The sequence below is a fragment of the Vespula vulgaris genome, chromosome 9, assembly GCF_905475345.1.
Source record: "Vespula vulgaris chromosome 9, iyVesVulg1.1, whole genome shotgun sequence".
Classification (NCBI taxonomy): domain Eukaryota; kingdom Metazoa; phylum Arthropoda; class Insecta; order Hymenoptera; family Vespidae; genus Vespula; species Vespula vulgaris.
Genome location: NC_066594.1, coordinates 1762672 through 1786500, shown reverse-complemented (window position 1 = coordinate 1786500; position 23829 = coordinate 1762672). Strand labels below are relative to the sequence as shown.

The 23829-nt window shown below is 32.2% G+C and overlaps 1 protein-coding gene and 2 non-coding genes across 5 annotated transcripts in view; all 3 read left to right on the top strand.

Annotated features, from left to right (window-relative positions):
- Positions 1 to 22850, top strand: part of LOC127066254 (apoptotic protease-activating factor 1) — a 71790-nt gene extending 48940 nt beyond the window's left edge. Inside the window, exons 3-16 of one of the 3 annotated variants that reach the window (XM_050999752.1) lie at positions 15700 to 15928; positions 16127 to 16377; positions 16450 to 16615; positions 16840 to 16968; positions 17057 to 17401; positions 17491 to 17726; positions 17839 to 17968; positions 18064 to 19143; positions 19219 to 19268; positions 19367 to 19835; positions 19951 to 20021; positions 20147 to 20477; positions 20548 to 20952; positions 21050 to 22848. In XM_050999752.1, coding sequence (XP_050855709.1) covers positions 16190 to 16377; positions 16450 to 16615; positions 16840 to 16968; positions 17057 to 17401; positions 17491 to 17726; positions 17839 to 17968; positions 18064 to 19143; positions 19219 to 19268; positions 19367 to 19835; positions 19951 to 20021; positions 20147 to 20477; positions 20548 to 20952; positions 21050 to 21568 — 4119 coding nt within the window. In that variant the 5' untranslated portion in view covers positions 15700 to 15928; positions 16127 to 16189 and the 3' untranslated portion in view covers positions 21569 to 22848. The other 2 variants (XM_050999751.1, XM_050999753.1) reach the window with 2 other exon arrangements.
- On the top strand, positions 14513 to 14584 carry Trnag-ucc (transfer RNA glycine (anticodon UCC)). Its single transcript has one exon. It is a non-coding gene; the product is annotated as a tRNA-Gly (tRNA).
- Trnag-ucc (transfer RNA glycine (anticodon UCC)) lies at positions 14675 to 14746 on the top strand. The gene has a single exon. It is a non-coding gene; the product is annotated as a tRNA-Gly (tRNA).
- Positions 22851 to 23829: the final 979 nt, after the last annotated feature.

The following is a 23829-nucleotide window of genomic DNA, read 5'->3' as shown; positions in this document are numbered from 1 at the left end:
TGACCATTAATTCCAATCACACAGCCCGGTGACTTTTAATTACCAATAAAAATGCTCGAGCGATGCCCGATGAGAGAAAAATTACGGCTCGTCCGAGACGTGCACCCTTCGTTCGTCGTTCCTATCGATTGCTTCTATCTCTCTCTCTCTCTCTCTCTGTCTATGTGTGTGTGGCTGTCTCTCTTTCACTTTTTCCTGTTTCTTCTCTTTTTCCAAGCATTTTTATCCACCCCAGGGGAGGTGATGCCGATGCCAGTGGTCAGAGGCTAAACAGTTTTGTCCGTTCGTGAAGATCACGAAGATCCGGAAGTACGAAGAACGGCGAGCTCGTTTCGATTCCGGAAATGAGGAAAGCGAAAAAACGTGTTTGAGCGCTTAGGGGCGAGAGCGTGTCGGAGGTCGGTCTCGTGTTGGACGAGCAATTGAATAAAGTGGAGGCGTCAATATGTGACGGTAAGGCGGGGGTGAATATGGTAGGAGGGCGAGAAAAGAGTGTGCCGTCGTTCCCGACCACCCTTCGAGGATATATTCCCTTTTGTCTACAAAAAGAGAGAAAGAAAGAGAGAGAGAAAAGGAGAAAAAGAAAAAAAAGGGACAGATCGATTCTCAATATTTCGATTTTCTATTTAAAAGCTTATTATATCTTCAGAATACTCTTTCTCTCTCTCTTTTTCTTTTCTCTCAAATCCCTTTTATCACTTTCATTTTCTCGATTGTCTCGATGTTTATTCAATTCGAAGTATTTTTAATCTTCTCACGAACGATCAAAATATCAACTTCAAATTTGAGAACGAAAGAATAAATACACTTAATCCAATCTACAAAATTTTGGCCAATAACTGAGAAAAAAGGAAGTAAATTGAAGAAAAAATGAGTGTAGTATTTATTCATAACCCAAAATCAAATGGTCTCGTTTCCGTTCGGAGATATTTCTTTTTTCTTTTTACGCTAAAAAAGTAGGCGTAACGCACGACGTTGTAGCAGCTGCAAACTTCCTAGAGCCCGGAAGCTCACGATAGCCGTTGGATCGAATTATAATTACGTAGATATGAGTTAATTGCAATGTGGTAGAAAAAGAAAAAAAAAAAAAGAAAAAGGAAGGAAAAAAGAACCCGTATCTTCAACGTCTCGCTTTAAAGAGTACCACTGAGTATGAAAAAAGGGGAACATGGTAAAAAGAAAAGAAATGTTGTAGAAAGAAGGGTACGTGTAGAAGTGTGTGAAGTTACATATGTAATTAGTTATCTATATAAGTATTTATACTTTGCACATGCATGTTAGTGAGTATTGAACGTGTCATTTGAGGGGTGTCATTAACTCGTTGGTAATTGAAGAATAGTTTTTCTTATTACACTTTTTTTATTAAATATATATACATATGTATCACTTCAATTTAACTTCGTTACATTTATATCAAAATACATAAAAAAATTAATCTGTTTTACAATGACACCATACACATTATCGATGATCCGAACAGATATCTATATTTATTTTTCCAATTAAAATAAATGAAAATTGATGATTATAGAATATCGATCTCTCTCTCTCTCTCTCTCTCTCTCTCTCTCTCTCTCTCTCTCTCTCTACCTCATAAAGTATTTATTTACTTATATTAAAATAATATTTTAAAACAAAATTGTGTCTAAGCTTGAAATTGTGAATCTTATAACATAGTCTTTAAGAGTTTAACAATGTTATCAAAAATATCATGGACCTTGGAGTAATTTTAATCTCATCGTTTTTTATCCATCAAAAACTATAGATAATATCAAATATCATGGATATTGTTGGAAGGGTCGAGTCCGAGAACTCGATCACGAAACTTATTTCAATAAAGCAAATGGAATAGGCTATACTGAGAGGTGAATAGCACAGAAAGAGAGAGAGAGAGAGATAGATAGATAGATAGAGAGGGATGAGATGTTAGAGTGGGAGGTTAGGGCTATGATGGAGCCGTCAGTACATCGTGATCCACGCATCATCAACATTGACGACCTCCGTCCGCTTTTTGGCCCGACCAAAGCATTCTCCCTCTCTCTTCTCAGGGCCATTGCGCCAGTTTACGAGCCTGTGGGGATCTATCCTCTTCTTTTTCTTTCATTCTCCTCTCTGACTCTCTCATTGGTATTACTGATAGTAGTAGTAGTAGCAGTGATGATGGTGACACGATAACACACGTTACACCGATTCACGTATACCATGTATTCGTACTAGTTGTAGTCGAAATGTTTTCGGTAGCTTGTGACGTCATCGCCTAATTCACCCTTCACGCCTTGTTAGATCGTGCCAACGTACCGTTTTACGATTTCGTCGCGCGCGAACTGCCAATTGTTAATTAGCATTCTCCTGGAAGAAAATACGAAGCGAAGGTATGGCCCAAGAGGGTGTTCGATACCAATAAAAGTCTTAGAATGTCGTAGAATAAAGATTTATGTATTAGAATTGTTAGGTCGCGATCGATATAGATAAGATCCTGCTTCTTATAGAATTTATCTATGATGTTTGACATATGCAATGGGGGCAAAGTTTCATCGAAGGGTATGTTAAACCTCCACGAAGATTCTGATTACGCTATTTGAACTTTCTTATCGATTATGATCACATATAATTATAAAATGAATCAATATATATATATTTATTTATTTATTTATTTATTTATTTGTATATAAATATAATGATAGTAAGTGACACATATACATATATTTTTTCTTTTTATTTTATGTTTTTATTCCTGTTTACATTGTTTATTGTAATCTAATCTAATCTAATCTAATCTAATCTAATCTATTTCGTATAAACTCGTTGTACCAGAGCAATTGAAATTAATTTGAGGAAACGCATTTAACAATTATTATCAATATTAGAAATTACAAAACGATTCCAGGAAGGAAGGTGAATGGATTAAACAAAAAAAGAACAAATGGGACATTAAGAATGTCCAATTAATAATTCATAGATACAATTAAAAGCTTTGCAGGTGGTCGAAATAAAACGGCAAAACGGCATATGTTTGCTCCGGTGAATCATAATGAAATTAGCATAACTCTAACCCCGTACGCCGATCATTAGCATATTCGTGTCGATAGGCATACGTATGTATAATATATATATATATATATATATATATATATATATATATATATATATCGTACATACATAGTTATATATGTACGTCGAGGGATCTCACATGTCATTTGCTCGTTGCTCGTCATTGACGTTGCCATCGTCGTCGTCGTCGTCGTTGTTGGTCGTCCTTGTCGTCGTCATCCACTTCCGACATGAAACCGGAAAACGGTTTCTCTGAATTTGGCGCATCATCGTAATTTTCTTTTCCCACCTAACGCGCACATGTGTTTACCGATCTTCCTCGGTTTCTCAAATTCATTGAGAGTCCTCTCTAATTTTTTAAAGATCACCCTCGCGTTTAAATAATTATAGTCGTGCGAGATGATTCCGCGAATATCGAAAATGGTATAATTATAAAAAAGGAGAGGGAAAGAGAGAGAGAGAGAGAAAGAGAGAATATTTAATTAGAGACAATTAAATCGATCGATTGGAGTCCAATAAAAAAAAAAAAAAAGAAATAAATGAAAACATATGTTGCGAAAGGATGTTATTACAAAAAAGGAAAAAAGAAAATGTCACCGACTTTATTTCAATAAAATACTACTTTTTCTTTTTTATTCTCTTTTATAAAAATAAAATCATGTCATTTCATTCGATACTCGATTTTTCTCCTCTTCTCTTATTTTTCTTTCCTCATTTTTTTAATACAAGTTTTTGAAAATTTTTTCAAGTTCTCCAATAATCATCGGATCGGAAAAAGGAAAGGGAAAAAAACGGAAGTAAAATAACAATGACGAGTATAGGATCCCGGGTAGTCCTGGGATCCACATCGTATCGAATCGAAAAGGATTTAATTACCAAATCGTAGATAATAGCACGTCCGAGTATTCCCGAACGTCGATGTCCCGCGGGGCATATCCCTTTTCGAAATATAGGCTCAGGATCACAGGATCGGCATTGACAGTGTAGAAAGAGAGAGAGAGAGAGAGAGAGAGAGAGAGAGAGAGAGAGAGAGAGAGAGAGAGAGAGAGAGAGAGAGAGAGAGAGAGAGAGAGAGAGAGAGAGGTTAAGAGAGAGATAGAGACAGATAGATAGAGAACGCGTTTTCACGCTTCCGATTCGCTCTGAACGCGCGAACCTAGGCATATTCTGAATGCTGCATCCTGCAGAATGTGCACCAGTTAAACGTGCTTGCAGGAGGAACTGCTTCTGTCATCGAACAAGAGAGATAGAGATAGAGAGAGAGAGAGAGAGAGAGAGAGAGAGAGAGAGAGAGAGAGAGAGAGATAACAAGTTAGTACGTACAGTGGAGTTGCTTTAATGAAACTAATAAACCTGAATTCAAGCGAATTCGTTAAAATTAATTGGACTGGAGTAATTGATTAATTCGGAAGTAACATCTATATAACATTCGCGAATTAAATCTCTAAAAATTAAGATCATCGTATCGAAAAACTATTCGATCTTATATCGATCGTTTTTTGAAATACGAATCGAAATAAATGGAAAATAGGCGATCTAGATGTTAAATAAAAAAATTACGAAGTACGTAGTTAGGAATAATAAACTCCTTTTAGATGCCGTTAGACTCGTTGTAAAAGATTGTAAAAGATCGAAGTAAAGAGAGGATCGTTAGAGGAAACTCGTGTGGCAACGTTGCTGTTCAAGAATTATCGAGATAATGGCTTGCCAAAGGTATCCTACGATATATACAGGCATTAATCCGGCTCACGAGTAACTACGTTTCGCGCGATTTGCGTTTCGTAGCGAGCCAATGTACTATCTCATTCTCTCTCTCTCTCTTTCTCTCTCTCTCTCTCTCTCTCTCTCTCTTCGTATATATGTGACCAGAGTCGTAGGAAATTCGGTCGACACTGAAATATCGCATTTCCGGCTAAATCTGGCCGAATCTAATTTTACGGGACCCATGTGCATTAGCGGATTAATGCACTCTATTCCTGGTGGACCCAAGTGATGAGCTGTATTTGCATGGCATTATACTTGTGCATCTCTCTCTCCCTCTCTTTCTCTCTCTCTCTCTCTCTCTCTCTCTCTCTCTCTGTCTTTCCCCCTTCCCCACTCAACCACCCTACCACCCAACCAACCCACTCTCCTCCCACTTCGTCGACGCGCGGCTTCGTATCCACCCCTTCAATCCCATCTCCAATTATACGTGTAGCACCACTATCGGTGCCCTCTTGCACAGGTGATAATCATATTACTATCCTATCAACGTTATTGCCATTCCTGGACGCATACCACGATAGCACTATTTGAAGTGCTTAGGCCGACGGTGTCGATCGATCGACCTCAAAGAGGATCGAATTTACCCTTTGCCAATCTATCTCAGTCAGTCTCTCTCTCTCCCTTTCTCTTTCTCTTTCTCTTTCTCTTACTCTTCCTCCTCCTCTTTCTCTCTTTCTCTCCTTCTTACTTACCTAAGACAATCGAGAAGGGTTAAACGACGCGGAACTCGATCCGAAAGACGACGAGGAGCCTCGATAATGCATTCTCTTGTTCCTTATCTTTCGATTCTAGCTTGGTAGAAGCTAGAATATTCGTTGGACCGCGGCGAAAACAAGATAGAAATAAATATAAGGGGTTCAACAAGAGTAGAGTTTTCAACTTCCGGGAAGTGGTGAACGTGTTCGTTGTACTATCGGCTCTGCCGGAAGAGAAGTCGAAACGTTTGAACGTATTCGAAAGAGATAGTTCGTGTAAAAAGTTCATGTAATCTGGTCGTTTATTCTTGAGGGAACGAGAAAGTAAATTACTTTTCGAACGAAACGAAGTCGTGAACTAAGTTTCACGTTGCTCTTATACCAGGGGGTATAGCACGTTTAACGAGACTATAGTTCACGAGATGTTAACAAAAAATTGTACGTCGTGGGGACGTGATTGAGTCAGGAACGTATTTACAACACTTCGATATTATTATAACACTTTTCGAACGGGAACTTGAAAGAAGATTTAACAATGATCCAGGAAAATTTATTTTTGAATTTAACAATTGATTATCGTCCGTCAATAAAAAAAAAGGATAACCAGTACTTCGAAAATCAGCTGAACTTTCAGTTGTCTCAAATTTTATAGAAATTCTTTTGAAATATCCGAGAGTATACTTTCAATAAAGACTATCCACATCACAACTAACAAATGACTTCCTCTTTTTGCCAATATCAAAAAATTTACGAGCTTGAAGAAAATTATTTTCTTCAATATTCGAACGAACTACTCGGTCTGCTTTGCCACCCAAGTATTTTAAAAATTACCTCATTTTAAAACAGTAATTAGTATATTCCATTATTCAATTTGCCAGTGGAAATTTTTAACTCATTAGGATTCGTAATTAAGACATATTACAAGCAATCATTCTTTATAGTCCCTTGACAAAATATCCAATTTATTTTTAAAGCTCCTCTGTCCCTCAAATCTAAGCATTTGGTCTTCCAAGCCGAATATCATTTAACATCGATCCGTACCATTTATTCGATTCTTTTTTTTAGAGTTTTAAAACATTTTCGTCCTCCGAGTTTACATTTTTAATATAGTTTGTTCAATTAGAACAAAGTCTATCAAAGTTTCGATAATTTTTATTATTTTTGTTACGTATATGTATATATGCCATCGATCGTATTTATGTAAAAAAAATTAACATCTCGTGAAGGACTGAACCTACAAATAAAATTCTTTTACAGAATTGTTTGGTATGAATGAAATTTCCACCATGTGTTGTCAATTATTTATTTTACAGATGAACTGTGTGTGCGCGTGTGTGTATATGTACGTTCGTATGTGTAAATATAAATACTAATATATATACTATATGTTATATTATATTGTGTTACATGAGCTCACTACACCATAACATCACAAATAAACTGATGACCATCTAGCCTCGCTGGGACCTGTCTCGAGAAATCCTTCAACATCACCTCTGATAACACAAACCCATCTGCCTGTCATCATTCCTGTAAATGATCTTCTGTCATCTATCTCTATGGGGTTATTACGGAGGAAATATCATCTCATCAAGTGATCATGCAAGCAGTGCAGGCACCTCCTGGCATCGAAGAGAGCATTTTCAACAGGACAAAGTACAAACATACCATGGTCTCCGCTCTTCACTTTGTCTACAATACCGGATATTAAATTATTTATTATTGTAAAATATTATATCGAAATCAATATAATTAAGTAATTATAATTAGCAAATGTAATATTTGTACAACTAAATAATTCAAAAGAAAATAAATATTTATTAAAAATAAAAATTCAATGTGTTCTTTCTTAAACACTTCCTAAAACATTACTCCACCAATTACTCCTCATATAATATACTAATCTTTATATAGTACAATATGTGAAACAAAACAAGAAAATCCAGAAAAAAAATTATTAACAAAAATAAAATTAAGAACAAGGACAAATTGGGAAGAAAAAAACTCGCTTCCTCCAGAATTTGAAATAATTAAGAGGAATTTCACGTGCCATCTCTTAGGATAATATGTGACCTTGTTACAAATCCTGATTTGCAAGACAAACGGTATGCGAAGAGTTGGCACAATGTATTATCGCTTCCGAGAAAATTCTCGCTAAACATCCGGATTTGTAAGCGGATAACATGATATGCAAAGAGGTGGCACAAGGTAATATCGATTCCGAGAAATTTCTCTCTACAAAACAGGATTAGTAAGCGGAACACATGATATGACAAGAGGTGGCACAAGGTACTATTGATTCCGAGAAATTTCTCTCTACAAAACAGGATTAGTAAGCGGAACACATGATATGACAAGAGGTGGCACAATGTTCTATTGATTCCGAGAAAACTTTCGCTACAAATCGGGATTTGTAAGCGGATAACATGATATGACAAGAGGTGGCACAATGTTCTATTGATTCCGAGAAAACTCGTGCTACAAATCGGGATTTGTAAGCGGATAACATGATATGACAAGAGGTGGCACAATGTTCTATAGATTCCGAGAAAACTCTCGCTACAAATCGGGATTTGTAAGCGGATAACATGATCTACAAAGAGGTGGCACAATGTTCTATTGATTCCGAGAAAACTCGTGCTACAAATCGCGATTTGTAAGCGGATAACATAATATGACAAGAGGTGGCACAATGATCTATTGATTCCGAGAAATTTCTCTCTACAAAACAGGATTAGTAAGCGGAACACATGATATGACAAGAGGTGGCACAATGTTCTATTGATTCCGAGAAAACTTTCGCTACAAATCGGGATTTGTAAGCGGATAACATGATATGACAAGAGGTGGCACAATGTTCTATTGATTCCGAGAAAACTCGTGCTACAAATCGGGATTTGTAAGCGGATAACATGATATGACAAGAGGTGGCATAATGTTCTATAGATTCCGAGAAAACTCTCGCTACAAATCGCGATTTGTAAGCGGATAACATAATATGACAGGAGGTGGCACAATGATCTATTGATTCCGAGAAAACTCTCGCTACAAATCAGGATTTGTAAGCGGATAACATGATATGACAAGAGGTGGCACAATGTTCTATTTATTCCGAGAAAACTCGTGCTACAAATCGGGATTTGTAAGCGGATAACATGATATGACAAGAGGTGGCATAATGTTCTATTGATTCCGAGAAAACTTTCGCTACAAATCGGGATTTGTAAGCGGATAACATGATATGACAAGAGGTGGCACAATGTTCTATTGATTCCGAGAAAACTCGTGCTACAAATCGGGATTTGTAAGCGGATAACATGATATGACAAGAGGTGGCACAATGATCTATAGATTCCGAGAAAACTCTCGCTACAAATCGGGATTTGTAAGCGGATAACATGATCTACAAAGAGGTGGCAAAATGTTCTATTGATTCCGAGAAAACTCGTGCTACAAATCGGGATTTGTAAGCGGATAACATGATATGACAAGAGGTGGCACAATGTTCTATTGATTCCGAGAAAACTCGTGCTACAAATCGGGATTTGTAAGCGGATAACATGATATGACAAGAGGTGGCACAATGTTCTATAGATTCTGAGAAAACTCTCGCTACATCTCGGGATTTGTAAGCGGATAACATGATCTACAAAGAGGTGGCAAAATGTTCTATTGATTCCGAGAAAACTCTCGCTACAAATCAGGATTTGTAAGCGGATAACATGATATGACAAGAGGTGGCACAATGTTCTATAGATTCCGAGAAAACTCTCGCTACATGTCGGGATTTGTAAGCGGATAACATGATATGACAAGAGGTGGCATGAGGTTTCGCGCTAGTCTCCGGTGTTGCGTTTGTCTTTTTTAAAGAATAAAAGCTATTGGTCCTGCGGAAATTTTATCGGCAAATTGGGATTTGTAAGCGGGTCATATGATATGCGAAGAGGTGGCACGAGTTTACGCGCCAGTCTCCGGTGTCGCGTTTGTCTTTTTTAAAGAATAGAAGCTATTGGTTCCACGGAAATTTTATCGGCAAATTAGGATTTGTAAGCGGGTCACATGATATGCGAAGAAGTGGCACGAGATTTCGCGCCAGTCTCCGGTGTCGCGTTTGTCTTTTTTAAAGAATAGAAACTATTGGTTCCACGGAAATTTTATCGGCAAATTAGGATTTGTAAGCGGGTCACATGATATGCGAAGAGGTGGCACGAGTTTACGCGCCAGTCTCCGGTGTCGCGTTTGTCTTTTTTAAAGAATAGAAGCTATTGGTTCCACGGAAATTTTATCGGCAAATTAGGATTTGTAAGCGGGTCACATGATATGCGAAGAAGTGGCACGAGATTTCGCGCCAGTCTCCGGTGTCGCGTTTGTCTTTTTTAAAGAATAGAAGCTATTGGTTCCACGGAAATTTTATCGGCAAATTAGGATTTGTAAGCGGGTCACATGATATGCGAAGAAGTGGCACGAGATTTCGCGCCAGTCTCCGGTGTCGCGTTTGTCTTTTTTAAAGAATAGAAGCTATTGGTTCCACGGAAATTTTATCGGCAAATTAGGATTTGTAAGCGGGTCACATGATATGCGAAGAAGTGGCACGAGATTTCGCGCCAGTCTCCGGTGTCGCGTTTGTCTTTTTTAAAGAATAGAAGCTATTGGTTCCACGGAAATTTTATCGGCAAATTAGGATTTGTAAGCGGGTCACATGATATGCGAAGAAGTGGCACGAGATTTCGCGCCAGTCTCCGGTGTCGTGTTTGTCTTTTTTAAAGAATAGGAGCTATTGGTTCCACGGAAATTTTATCGGCAATAGTTCATTGTGCCACCTCTTGTCATATTATGTATTCCGCTTACAAATTCGGGTTTGTAGTGAAACTATTCTCGGAATCAATAATACATTGTGCCACCTCTTTGTTCATCATGTTGTCCGCTTACAAATCCGGATTTGTAGCGAGAGTTTTCTCGGAATCAATAGAACATTGTGCCACCTCTTTGCAGATCATGTTATCCTCTTACAAATCCGGATTTGTAGCTAGAGTACTCTCGGAATCAATGGAACATTGTGCCACCTCTTTGCATATCATGTTATCCGCTTACATATCCGGATTTGTAGCGAGAGTTTTCTCGGAATCAATAGAACATTGTGCCACCTCTTTGCACATCATGTTATCCGCTTACAAATCCTGATTTGTAGAGAGAGTTTTCTCGGAATCAATAGAACATTTTGCCACCTCTTTGTAGATCATGTTATCCGCTTACAAATCCCGAGTTGTAGCGAGAGTTTTCTCGGAATCTATAGAACATTGTGCCACCTCTTGTCATATCATGTTATCCGCTTACAAATCCTAATTTGCCGATAAAATTTCCGCAGGACCAATAGCTTTTATTCTTTAAAAAAGACAAACGCGACACCGGAGACTAGCGCGAAACCTCATGCCACCTCTTGTCATATCATGTTATCCGCTTACAAATCCCGATTTGTAGCACGAGTTTTCTCGGAATCAATAGAACATTGTGCCACCTCTTTGCACATCATGTTATCCGCTTACAAATCCTGATTTGTGGAAAGAAATTTCTCGGAACCAAAAGTACATTGTGCCATCTTTTGTCATATCATGTGTTCCGCTTATAAATCCTGATTTTGTAGAGAGAAATTTCTCGGAATCAATAGAACATTGTGCCACCTCTTTGCTTATCATGTTTTCCGCTTAGAAATCCGGGTATGTAGTGATAATTTTCTCGGAACCAATACTCTACTCTATGCCTCCTCTTGGCATATCATGTGTCCCGCTTACAAATCCTGATTTTTAGCAAGAATTTCTTGAAACGAATAATAAATTATGCCACCTCTTTGCATATCATGTATCCCGCTTACAAATTCTGATTTGTAGCGAGAATTTAAAACAATATATTTGACTTTGAAATTGTTCTCATCACTTGACCTGTAGAGAAAGTATTGATACCATATTGTATTTTTTTTCAACACCAATAAATCTCTAAAAATTTTTTTTCTGATATATTTAGAACCTCACGAAATATTCCAATTTCTCTAGATAAAATCAGAATGTACGACAAATGATAAATATTGAAGCGAATTATGCGTACCAACTTATTCGCAATTAATTCTACGACTTTTTGTTTCGGAAACATATATTCGCTTTTCAAATTTACTTATCTATATTTTCTTTTTATTTTAATGAGAAAAAGGAGGATTCATAAGCAGGTCACTTTTACAAGGCTAATATTACTAAGCGATTGCTATGTTTATGTGACATAGAGGTATTCCCCTGGCAGTTACTGTGGAGAAAGTGGACACACAACTGATAACGATCTGTCGCAAAGCGAGTAATCACTATTTGGAAGACTAACAAACCTAGCAATGGATAATGCAGTATAACGCAATACATATTTACTTCGGTGTTAGGGCTCATTTCAAAGGGATTCGAACAAATAAAGAAAGTGCATCGTTAAGCTAGTTAGTTCACGTTCAAAAGCATTGAGTGATACACATCAAACTGTAATGGATAAGAATAAATTTTTAATTGTTTTGAAAATGAATCGTTATGAATTACTCAAGATTTTCTATGATAAGTAGGGTAGATTAAAGAAACTCGTACAACTATGACGAATTTTGTAATTTCTCAATTTTTTCCCTTTCTCACTCCTCCCTCATGAAATTATTTAAACCAGTATAATCCAGAATGTTTCTAAAAAATTTTAAATCTAGTTTGAAACGTTTTGTAAAAAAGAAAACGTCACGAATATAACTTTTAATACAATTTAATTCGTAGAAATATATAGAAAACGTGTTTCAATAAAATGTTTAAATTTAAATCAAAGTTTTGGATGAAAGAAATATATGTTTCTTATTGTTCGATTTGTTAATAAAAACTAGTCAACGAAGAAAGAACTTGCGCCTACGCTTATGTAACCCTTCATACTTTCCTGCAATACTGAAAGAGACGAGTCAAGGTACTTACACGCGATATGCAAATCCGAAGATAAGTGCGTGTAGTCTGATCGGCGAGTCCATAATTTACACAACGCGTCGGGTGTGCTTCTAATGAGATTTTCTTTTTCATTTTTTTTTTCATTTTTTTTTTTTTTTACATGAAAGGGATTAAAGGGGAAAGCGAACATATCAGCGTAATTGTTCGTATTAGCTGTAGATGCGTTGGAAAGGATATCGAAACACGTACGAAAGTTATGATGTGTGTTTAATATAAGTGAATGAGTGTGTTTAATATGCATGTGTGTGTGTGTATGCGCGCATCGAGGAAGATAATCAATTCATTATGTGAAAGAAGTTCATCGTTGTTATCATTACTTTATTAAAGACGATGGCGATATTATATTAACGCTAAAAAATTATATCGATTAACATCAATGATATTTGTCAACCAAAATCAAAAGTAGAATATTTGATTACCGCAACGAACTTCAATCTATCCCTTTTATTTATCATATAACAATAATCTAATTCGAAGATACAATGTATGATTAATCGTTGTCAATCGATAATATATAATAATAGACAATTCGAGAATATCGATTCCGAACGCATGCGCATATATACAAATAACAAGAATTAGAGATATAGAGATACATTGATATATATATATATATATATGAAAAAAGATATAGAGATAAAGAGAAAGAGAGAGATAGAGAGAGATTCTCGAATAACGAGAACGTGTCACGAAAGCGACATAAATCTTGACAGAGCGTGCGCTAACATTCACGTATGTGTATATATATATATATATATATATATATATATATATATATATATATATAGAAAAACCACACGACAAATCATTTGTGGAAATAAACGATGTCCCAATGGTTAATAACGTAAAACGACGTTGCTCGAAGTTAATCGAATTTTCATCGATTGTTTTCACAATCGCATGATCGAATCGTAACGCTGTAGAATATTCCTAAGTATATCGTATACCTGCGTTAAATTGACTATGAGAAAACCGAAAGGAACGCTATCCTAATAATATCGAATACGTTCACCAATAACTACCGAATTTCACTCGTTAAACCGTAATCAACAAGGTTAATATTTATTTTTGTTTATTTGAAGTCACGCCCGTGCGATCTGGGTTTCGCAATTATAGGAAATTATGAAGCTTATCTCTCTTTGTTAGCTCGAACGATTTTCTTCGATATGAACGCGTTTCGAACACGTTTTATAATTCGAACGATTTGCCGGTTGGTTAATAGATGTTTGCGGTCGACAGTGGTTGGGCTTGAGAAACTTTTTTCATTTTTCCGGATGAACCATAGTTGCGTAGCGAGATGCGGAGCTTTGAAAAGCGGATGGTATATGCATTATTTCCCCCTGGATAATGCCCCTAAATTGGTGTGCAGGAAACAATGCGGCATGTGTGTTCATTGCTTTTCCGAAATCAATGGCTGATGGCTACGGTCAAATGAAGGATAAAATCGTACGCCCGACAAACTAATCGCCAATTGTTCGATCCGTCCAAACCTTTCTTCTACATATGTGTGTGTGTGTGTGTGTATGTACATATATATATTTATATATATATATGTATATATATATATATATATACATTTATATTTATATATTTTTTCCGCCCATTGTTATTTGATATCTTCGTCATAACAATGAAAATTAAACGTTTTTGCATTTATTATTATATTTTATAAAGATAAGATATATATATATATATATATATATATATATATATATGCATGTTCTCTATTCTGACTCATAGGCAACACTTTATAATTATCTGAAATAAAGAGATTAAAAGAGCTGATAAACATATATGCAGTTCGTTTCACAATATTCGTCCTTAATGTTGTGTATTAATACTTTTATAGATGATACTTTTAAAGTGATATCTTACGGATTGAATTTTTTTCGACTATTTTAAAAATTTTATTTCAATTGATTTTTCTTAACTTTATATGTATAATTTAATGTATATATATGTATATTTATCTACTTGAAATCACGTGTGTTCATGTCTGCGATGGTGGTGTAATGGTTAGCATAGTTGCCTTCCAAGCAGTTGATCCGGGTTCGATTCCCGGCCATCGCAGATGCGCGAATTTTTTTTTCTTTTATTTTCTTCCAATATTTGAGACATTTATACCGTATTTATAATACTAAGTAATTCCATTTACCAACTGCGATGGTGGTGTAATGGTTAGCATAGTTGCCTTCCAAGCAGTTGATCCGGGTTCGATTCCCGGCCATCGCAGGATTTTTTTGCAAATATATTTTGCAGATATTTTTTAGCTTCTAAAATAAATTATAGAAATATATATTTTCTTTCCTTTTCTCTTTGATTTTAGTAAAAATTTTTTTATGAAAATAATAAATCATTCTTACAAGATTGTCGTGACTATATTGTGTAATATATGTCTGAAATAATTTCGATGTCGTTATTTTCTTTAAAAGAAATATCGATTGAGAGGAAACTGTTTCTTTATGTACATGTTATAACTTAAGTATAAATGCATGCAACGAATATATTTTTTAAAAAATGTTTTCCTTGTTTTCTCATTTTCAAATAATAATGCAGCGAATAGATATCAAATAAATTTTATGTTTTAGCTATACTATAGGCGTAATATTGCTTTGTATTAAATATAATAACATTCATTTATTTAATAATTTTATATTAAACCCGAGCCTCTTTTTTTTCTTTAATGTTTTACTTGTTTTCTCGGAGTTTTACGATGTAATATAAACATTATATGAACTTTAAAAATTATATTTTTATTATAATAAAATTTTTTAAAACTACACGATTAATAAATCTATAAATAATTTGAAGGTGAAAATCGTATGAGCATATTTATCTTACGGAGTTATAAAGTGCATTAAAACTAATACTTATCTCTCCGCCATACTGCTTTGTATGAGTCAACTGAAACAAGAAAAGAATCTTTTTGTTTGGGCCGAAATATGTCGGAATTTTGAATGAATTTGTATTACGAAATCATCCTAACGGGATATTTTCAGGGACGTATAAAATATGAGAAGTCTTCTTCACTCATCATGAAATCATCGACATATACGAACGATAAATTTTTGGCTTTTTCGTTAAAATGACGTTTATCATTCTACTTATATTTTATGTTTCTATTTAAAATATGTATTTATTTACATTCATGTTTTTTTATATACATAAAAAAGAGTGTATTTCAGAGCCCTTGGAAACAATCGATGGCGGGAATCTTATGATAATTTAAACCAATCAAATGCAACTTTACTTTGGAGAAACATGGCAACACTGGACAGGTTCTCTATGTGTAACTTCCATTTGTGATTCCCAGTAGCGTTCTTCCAATAGGAGGTTCAGTAATTTTGTGAGCTGATGAACAAAGACTGTGATAAATTCGATAAGATTGTAGAAAAGTCTCTCACAAAGGGAAAAGTATGTGAGACATGTTATTTTCCTTTTTCATTTTCTTCATTTTCATTTCCTGGTTTAAATAATTTCTTTATGATTGATACTAATATTATCTTATTTTTATCAATTATTGTGCATTTTTGAAAAGTTTTCTCGTGCGTATTATGAAAAATTTTATTGTTCTTTAAGTTAATTGTATTTTTTGTCTATACGTGTTTTTAGCGACGAGGGAATACATTACAATATTATATATGGTTGAATATTTAAAAGTAAATATATTTAAAAATGGAGAAATTGCATCAAGATATTTTAATACAATTACGTGATAAAATATTGGATGATATGGATGTACGTAATGGAGTACTACCTATATTAACAGCTAAATATATTTTAAGACAAGAAGATGTTACACACATTGAATCTGGTATTCGTCGTAGAGATAAAGCAAAAATTTTATTAGATATTCTTCCGAAGTAAGTTTTACTATTATATTTAAAATTTCTTCGTTTCTCTAATTTTAACATCATACAATTTTTATTTGTAAGACGGGGACCAGATGCTTTTGATGCTTTCCGTGAATCCTTGAGGCATCATTATAAATGGTTAAGCGAAGGTATGGATGATTTAGAAACAGAAAAGACTGGCAGGAATTCTCTTGAATCTCCAATTCTTCCACCTATGTCACCGTTAACAATTTTTAGAGATGGAAAGGTATATAGAAAATATTAATAAAAAGTTTATATTTATTATAGTAATAATTTATTATATTAATATATCATTTTAAATATTTTCTCATCACGACTACTTCATTTCATTTTAATCTATACACTTTGGAAATATTAATGTAAGTTTATTTTAGAAATAATTTTTAGAAATATATAGTATCAATAATTGACAATCTTTAATATCAAATAAATCTTATACAGACGAAACAGTTAACAGAAGAATTAAACAAATTAAAACCGAATGAATATCTTATTCTGCACGGAATGAAAGGATTTGGTAAATCGTGTTTGACAGTCAGTACCTTAAATGACACAAAACTAGCAGAAGATTTGTTTCATGTAAGAAGAACTTATCAATCCATAAATTGTTCCAAATAAATAAATAAAAGTTTTTAAGGTTTTTATACAAGATTATTTTTGTTTTTAGAATAAAATTTATTGGCTTAAATTTGGACATGATAGGAAATGCAAATATAAACATGACGATAAACGTGGATACGAACAGTTTATCGAAGAAGAAATAACAAAACAATTAAATGGACTTTATCATCGTATAAAAAATCCAGAATTATTAACTGAGTCATTGGAGAATGAACTTTTCAAAAGCTTCTTATCAAATCATTTTAATAAGAAAAAAAACCAGAATGCTTTATTGGTGTTAGAAGATGTTTATGATAAGAATATTGTGAATGCATTTGATTTTAAATGCAAAACTCTTATAATTACTACCGACCTAGATGTTTTGGATGGAAGAAAAGGAATTGTTATAAAAGTAATATAATAGTATATTAATGTAATAAAAGATTAAGTTACAGTACTTATAATATGTTTTATAATATTTTCTTTTATATTTATTTTTAGATGGATGATGGTTTTACAGAAGCAGAAACTTTAGGTTTATTTGCCAAAGTATTAGATACCGATGTAGATAAACTTCCTTTAGAAGCACAGCTAATTCATAAAGAATGCAAAGGTATGCCATTACTTATAGCTATGTTTTCTGCCCATTTTGAAGAATTTAGAAATGACATGAAGAAACATAAAGATAGATGGCAATATTATTTAAATTGCATACAAAACAAAGATACGAACAATATGTAAGTATTTTGATTAAAAAGCAACAAAAACAAGATGAGAAGTAAAATAAAATTATGAAAGATTTCAAAAATATTTATTATTAAAGACATTTTTCTTTTTTTTTTTTTTAAGAGTAATCAAGAATTTCTTGGAACAGCAAGAAGATGTATTTAACATGTTTATCGAATGTTTACCGCCAGATTTGAAAACATGTTACGAACAGTTAGCAATTTTTAATGAAGATGTGAATATAACACCAAAGGTAAAACAATGAATTTTTCACAACAATATTATTATAAAATAAAATACAACTATGTAATTGGTATATTTATATTTTTTTTCTTTTTTTTATAACAGACTTTACAAGTTCTTTGGTCATGTGATAAATTCCAAGCTGAAATAATAATGTTAGAATTGTGCCATAAATCTCTTGCAGCTATGAGATGGAATGGCAACTTAGATTGCTATATATATGGTGTACATGATCTCTTATTGTGCCATTTAAAAAAGAAATTAGGCAGAGAGAAACTTATAGAAATGCACAAATCCTTTATTGAAAAGTATCGTAAACATTGCAATAATGATTTCTCCAAACTGCCAAATGATAATTACAGTTACTCCTATATTGGTCATCATTTAGAAATGGCTAATTTGTATCAGGAATTTCCCATACTCTACTTAGACTTCAATTTTCTTGAAGCAAAAATAAACCACACAGGTTTATGTGATTTATTAATCGATCTTAACAAATATAGACAATATATAACAAATAATAATAATGAAAGTTATAATAAAAAAGTGATAGATATAGAAAAATTTTTACAAGAACAAGCTGGTAATATATCCAAACACAGGAGAAAGAAAAGTTTAGACTTGATACAAATTGCCATGAATTATTTCCATCATGGGTATGTGATGGAAACTGCAAAAAATTTAGCTAAGAAAAGAATCAACAATTTATATTTATCTCACAGTATGAAATTGCAACAAACTAATATAACACAAAGTGAAGAAGTATGTACGGATACACATACAACGTGTTTTACTGATGAGCCTGATGTAGTTTTAATTGGAAATAAAACGAGCGAAATAATCCAATGGAATTCTGAACATAAGACACAAATAGTATATAAAGTACGCGAAAAGGAGAGTGTAATCGAAAAAATAGTAGTCTCTGAAAATGGAGAATTTTTTTTAACATTATGCAAAGGTGTTGTTGAAATTTTTACGTTATATAATAATGATTATTTCAATAAAAGAGATAAAAGAATTCAAAGTCCAAAACAAAAGCAAATATTTTGGGAAAATATTTATGCAAACATAGATGGACATAGTAGTATAAGAATATTTTCAATAGAAGATGAGATTATATTGGATGTTACATTCGGACATGACGATGAACGTATTGCTGCGTGCACTGATAAAGGAACAATTCGGGTATATTGTTTGATAATTATTAATAATTATCTGTAATATTGAGAATAATCTTTTTTATTTGTCATACTTTTACAGGTCTGGGATAAAAATGGAAATATTCTAACATCCGTTAAACATAACAATAAGTAAGTAATGAATCATTTGTTTATATATAAATAGCTCTCTTTTATAATACAAATCACGTTTACTAATTTTTAAAATAAAATTTATTTGCATTTTACAGAGATTGTTGCCTCAGATACATCACATTTACAACAGAAAGTTTTCTGTTACATACGATGGACTCATCGTGTGGTTCGCTTGTAACTTATAGAAAAGATAATAATGGATATACTTACAGTACACAATACAATCCACAATTATTAAAACAAAAGGTCATTTTTTTTCACAACGTTCCAGAACATGACAATTCGTTAATTATTGTTACTGAAAAGAAAGCTATTCATGTAAAGTGGTTTTGTCCGATGACTGATTACATACGTAATTATGAGAAACAGAAAAAGGCAGAAAACGATAAAACAATTTATGTCTGTGCTTCCATAACATATGATGGTCTTTATTTAGTGTTAGCTGATTCGGAAGGACTCGTGAATGTATGGAAATTAGATGGTGGATTTCATCCAATCACGGCATACAAAAGCCGCGTAACATCTTTAGATACATATTGGTTAAAAGAAGAAGGTTACCACTATGTGAGTAATAATATTTATTTCATGAGTTAGAAACATTTTGAGAGAATAGGAAATGTTTATAATAATTCAAGATATAATATATATATATTATCTATTTAAATATGTTTTTATCTAGATCTGCGGTAATGAAAACAATTTATTGCATAAATGGAAATTCCCCATAGAAGAAACATCCAATCAAGTGAGGTATAAGAAAATTTATTCTGTAAAAATATATTTTCAGTTTATATTAATCGTTATTGTTTTAGCAAATTTAAACAATAACTGTAATCATATAATTTAATAATTTATTGTCTCATTATTTCATTTAGAACTCTGCTATTTGATGCTCTTGTACAGTCATTTGGAGAAATGGATATAATTGCGAAAACGACACATATAAATTCTATTGTAATATTACTTGGCAATGAAGTAATAGCAGAAACCGATTCTATTGATGGGGATATAATAAGTTTAAAACTTTCTCCTAATGGTAAAAAACTTGTTTATATAACAGATAAAGGTATGGTAACGTTATTTGATGTAGATAGTAAGACAACTACCAATATATTGAAGTTATATGAAAGTGCAAAGTTTATAAAATTTATAACAATTGAAAATGATGAAGTTATAATATGCACAGAGACAAGTGATACTTTGAGGGTAAGTGTATTTAAATATGCCTACAATTTGAATTAATTCTTCTACTAAACAATATCTTTTTATTTAATAGGTTTGGAAGAACAATAAAATAGCATATTTGATAGAAAATGCAGGGTATATCATTTCAATTCATGAAGTTCATAACGAATATGTTATAACAGTAACGCAAAATGGTGTAATAATTCTTTACAATATTAGTGGTACAAAATGGACAATAATAAGTAAAGCAACGATTGATAATAAAAATGTAAACATCTATTTTAGTTGCTTTAGTTATGGAAAACAATTTTTAGCTTTGTTAAGTGAAAGCCAACACTTATTTTTATATAATCTGCAAGAAGACGATACTGTAACACCACCATGCATAAAAATAGAATTATACCACAAAGAATTGTTTAGAGAGAAACCAACATATTGTGATATCTCACATAATCAAAAATATTTGGCAATCGGATTCAAAACTGGAAATATTACAGTGAGTCTAAACAGTGACAAATCTGTATAAGACGTATTTTATATATTACCGTATTTTTCTCTCCTATAAGAAATATAAAAATTTTATATAATTCTAGATAATCGATATAGAAGACAAAAAGATCATGCGAACACTCTATTTTCATACTAGTGCTATTACTCAATTAAATTGGGGTCCAGAAATTGCAGAAGTTCCTCTGTTATTATCAGTAAATGTAGATGAATTAGCTTGGTGGAACGTTCAATTAAACGATCACAGTACACAACAAAAACGTCGAAGTCGTAAAGGCATTCTCCGCAGCGTCAGTACACCTTCTGTTAGTACAGATTCCAATTTCTTATCACCTGAATGCTACAGCACGGATGTATGTATTCCATCGTCAAATTCATCGATTGAAATATTGCAAAAAGATGAAGATTCCAATCAAATTGGAAATATACCTTCATATTGGAAACGCAAAGTAGGAAGAGACGGTAAAAAGCCAGAATTATTGCGCGCTCTTGAAATACCGCCGAGTTTTATTCCAAAAATATGTATATCCGCAGACTTTAGCAAATTTGTTACAGTCGACATCTATGGGTCTGTGAGTACATTCAAACTATTTGCTTATTCTTAGTATATCATAGAGCAATGATATAAATTTGTTATATACAATGGTGCAATGTTGCATTTACATATCATTTATTATCATTTTATAATAATGATAGGTGCTGTTAATATTTGAAAACATTAATGAGTCAAATTATAGTTAGGTAATAATATAGGTATTATTTTATTAGTAAAATAGTTTCTCGTTTTGTCTCTCTCTTTTAGAATTTCTGAAAAATTTTTAATATTAAAATAAAATTTATAAGAACAGGATTTCAATATTTGTGACTACGAGAATAATTTTGTATTAACTTGCATTTATTACTATATAAGTTTTTAACGAAAAAACTTTATACAGACTTGTATTACTTGTAAGAATGTTAACGTCATTGCCAACTGCATTTATCTTATCATAAGAAAAGAAAAAAAAGAAAAAAAAAGCAACAATTCCTATCTTGTATAAGAGAAATAAGATTTTTCATTACTACTTAGTTTTAATATAAATATGTGATATATAGAGTGAAGCACAGAAATCTAAAGATTTTTTTAATGAAATAAGATCTTAAGTTTTCAATCTTTTATTTATTGTTTCATGTTAATAGAAAATAATTGTAATATAATTCTATTTTTTAAAAAGGATATTAGTGAGATGTTTTTCTCTATTTTTCGAAGATTGTCAAGTCTACCTCGAAAATTTACAACTTTTTTCATTATTATTAAAATTTAATCTTTAATCTGTAGTTTTAAATCTTTAAATATTAAGATGGATCATGGAGAACTTAATTTTTGTAGAAATAATTCAATAATCCAAACATTTGATCGGGTAAACGAGCAGGATAGGAAATAAATTCCTGAGAAATATATTACGCAAAACAATCGTTGTCGCCCTTGCTATATGGAAAGCAAGCAACTTATACTGAAACAAAAAATATAGATACTAAGTTCCTGTATAAAACATTTGAAAATCGTCAGGTTCTTGTGTTCCACCCTATATATGTTAATATCTTTAAAAAATACTTAACACATAAACTGTGTTTTATACGTATAGTTGTTTAGTTTTGTACTTGTCTTTGCATATCTATTGTGCAAAACTTATTTATTATTCTAACTATATGTGTTCTATTTCTCTATTATTTCCAGTATCATAATATTAATACATTAATACTTTTATTCTGGAACATTATTCTATATATTAAAAAATTATCTAATATCATTAATATTTTATGAATTTGAACAAATATATATATATATATATGTATATATGTATGTATGTATATGCATGTGTATGTGATATATATATATATATAATCTTATTAACATATTTTTTATATTTTATTATGAAATTTATGTTACTATAAATGGATCAAATTTCTTTGAATAACTTCGTATATATATCTAAGAAATTTGTCCTTTTTATAAAATATTATCTTGTTTCTATAACTAAATAATTTATTAATTATAATTATATATTATTTTATAATTATGATATTCGAAATTGATAGATCAATTTTTACCTATCTTCAAATATTGCATATATTTGGTTGATGCAAAATTTTGTTCTACTTTTTTATACAAATATTGAAAGGAAAATTTTATTTACTATTTTTAGTAAGTAATTTATTGATATACTAAAAATAGTAAATAAAATTTTCCTTTAATTTTTTTTTATAAAAAATGGGACAAACTTTTACATTGACCCAATACTATAAAAAAAAAAAATAAGTGCAATATATACATATATAGTAAGATTTATTATTATTTTGTAGTATGTTTTTTTTTCTGATAAGTAATTAATCAAGAATTTTGTATGAATAATCAAAATGAAATTTTTCTACATTTATATATGCATTTATAAGTAATTTTATAAGATCTTTATAGATAAGACCGTTATAGGTATTTATGTTAGTGAAATTAAAAATTTCTAAAGATTGATCTCTACAATAATATGCATAAATCTAAAAAAATGTACTGATTTTTAAAAGTGATCATTGTTTTTAATAGGTGCCTTATATATATACAAGTATGCGCATATACTTCACGTATTATAATTTAAGAAGAGACAAAAGATTAATATTAAACAGAATGGCATAGTTTCTCTTTAATAGCGCTATGTCATAGCAATGATTTGTAAAGTAAACATATCTTTTTGAAATATGCAGAATTTATATATTTTAATGAATCAATTTTATACTTTAATGGATGTTTTAATGGATTAACTTATATATTTTAAAGAATTAGAGAATGCATAACAGATATGTTTACTAGTTTAAGAAGAATTTAATTATTAAA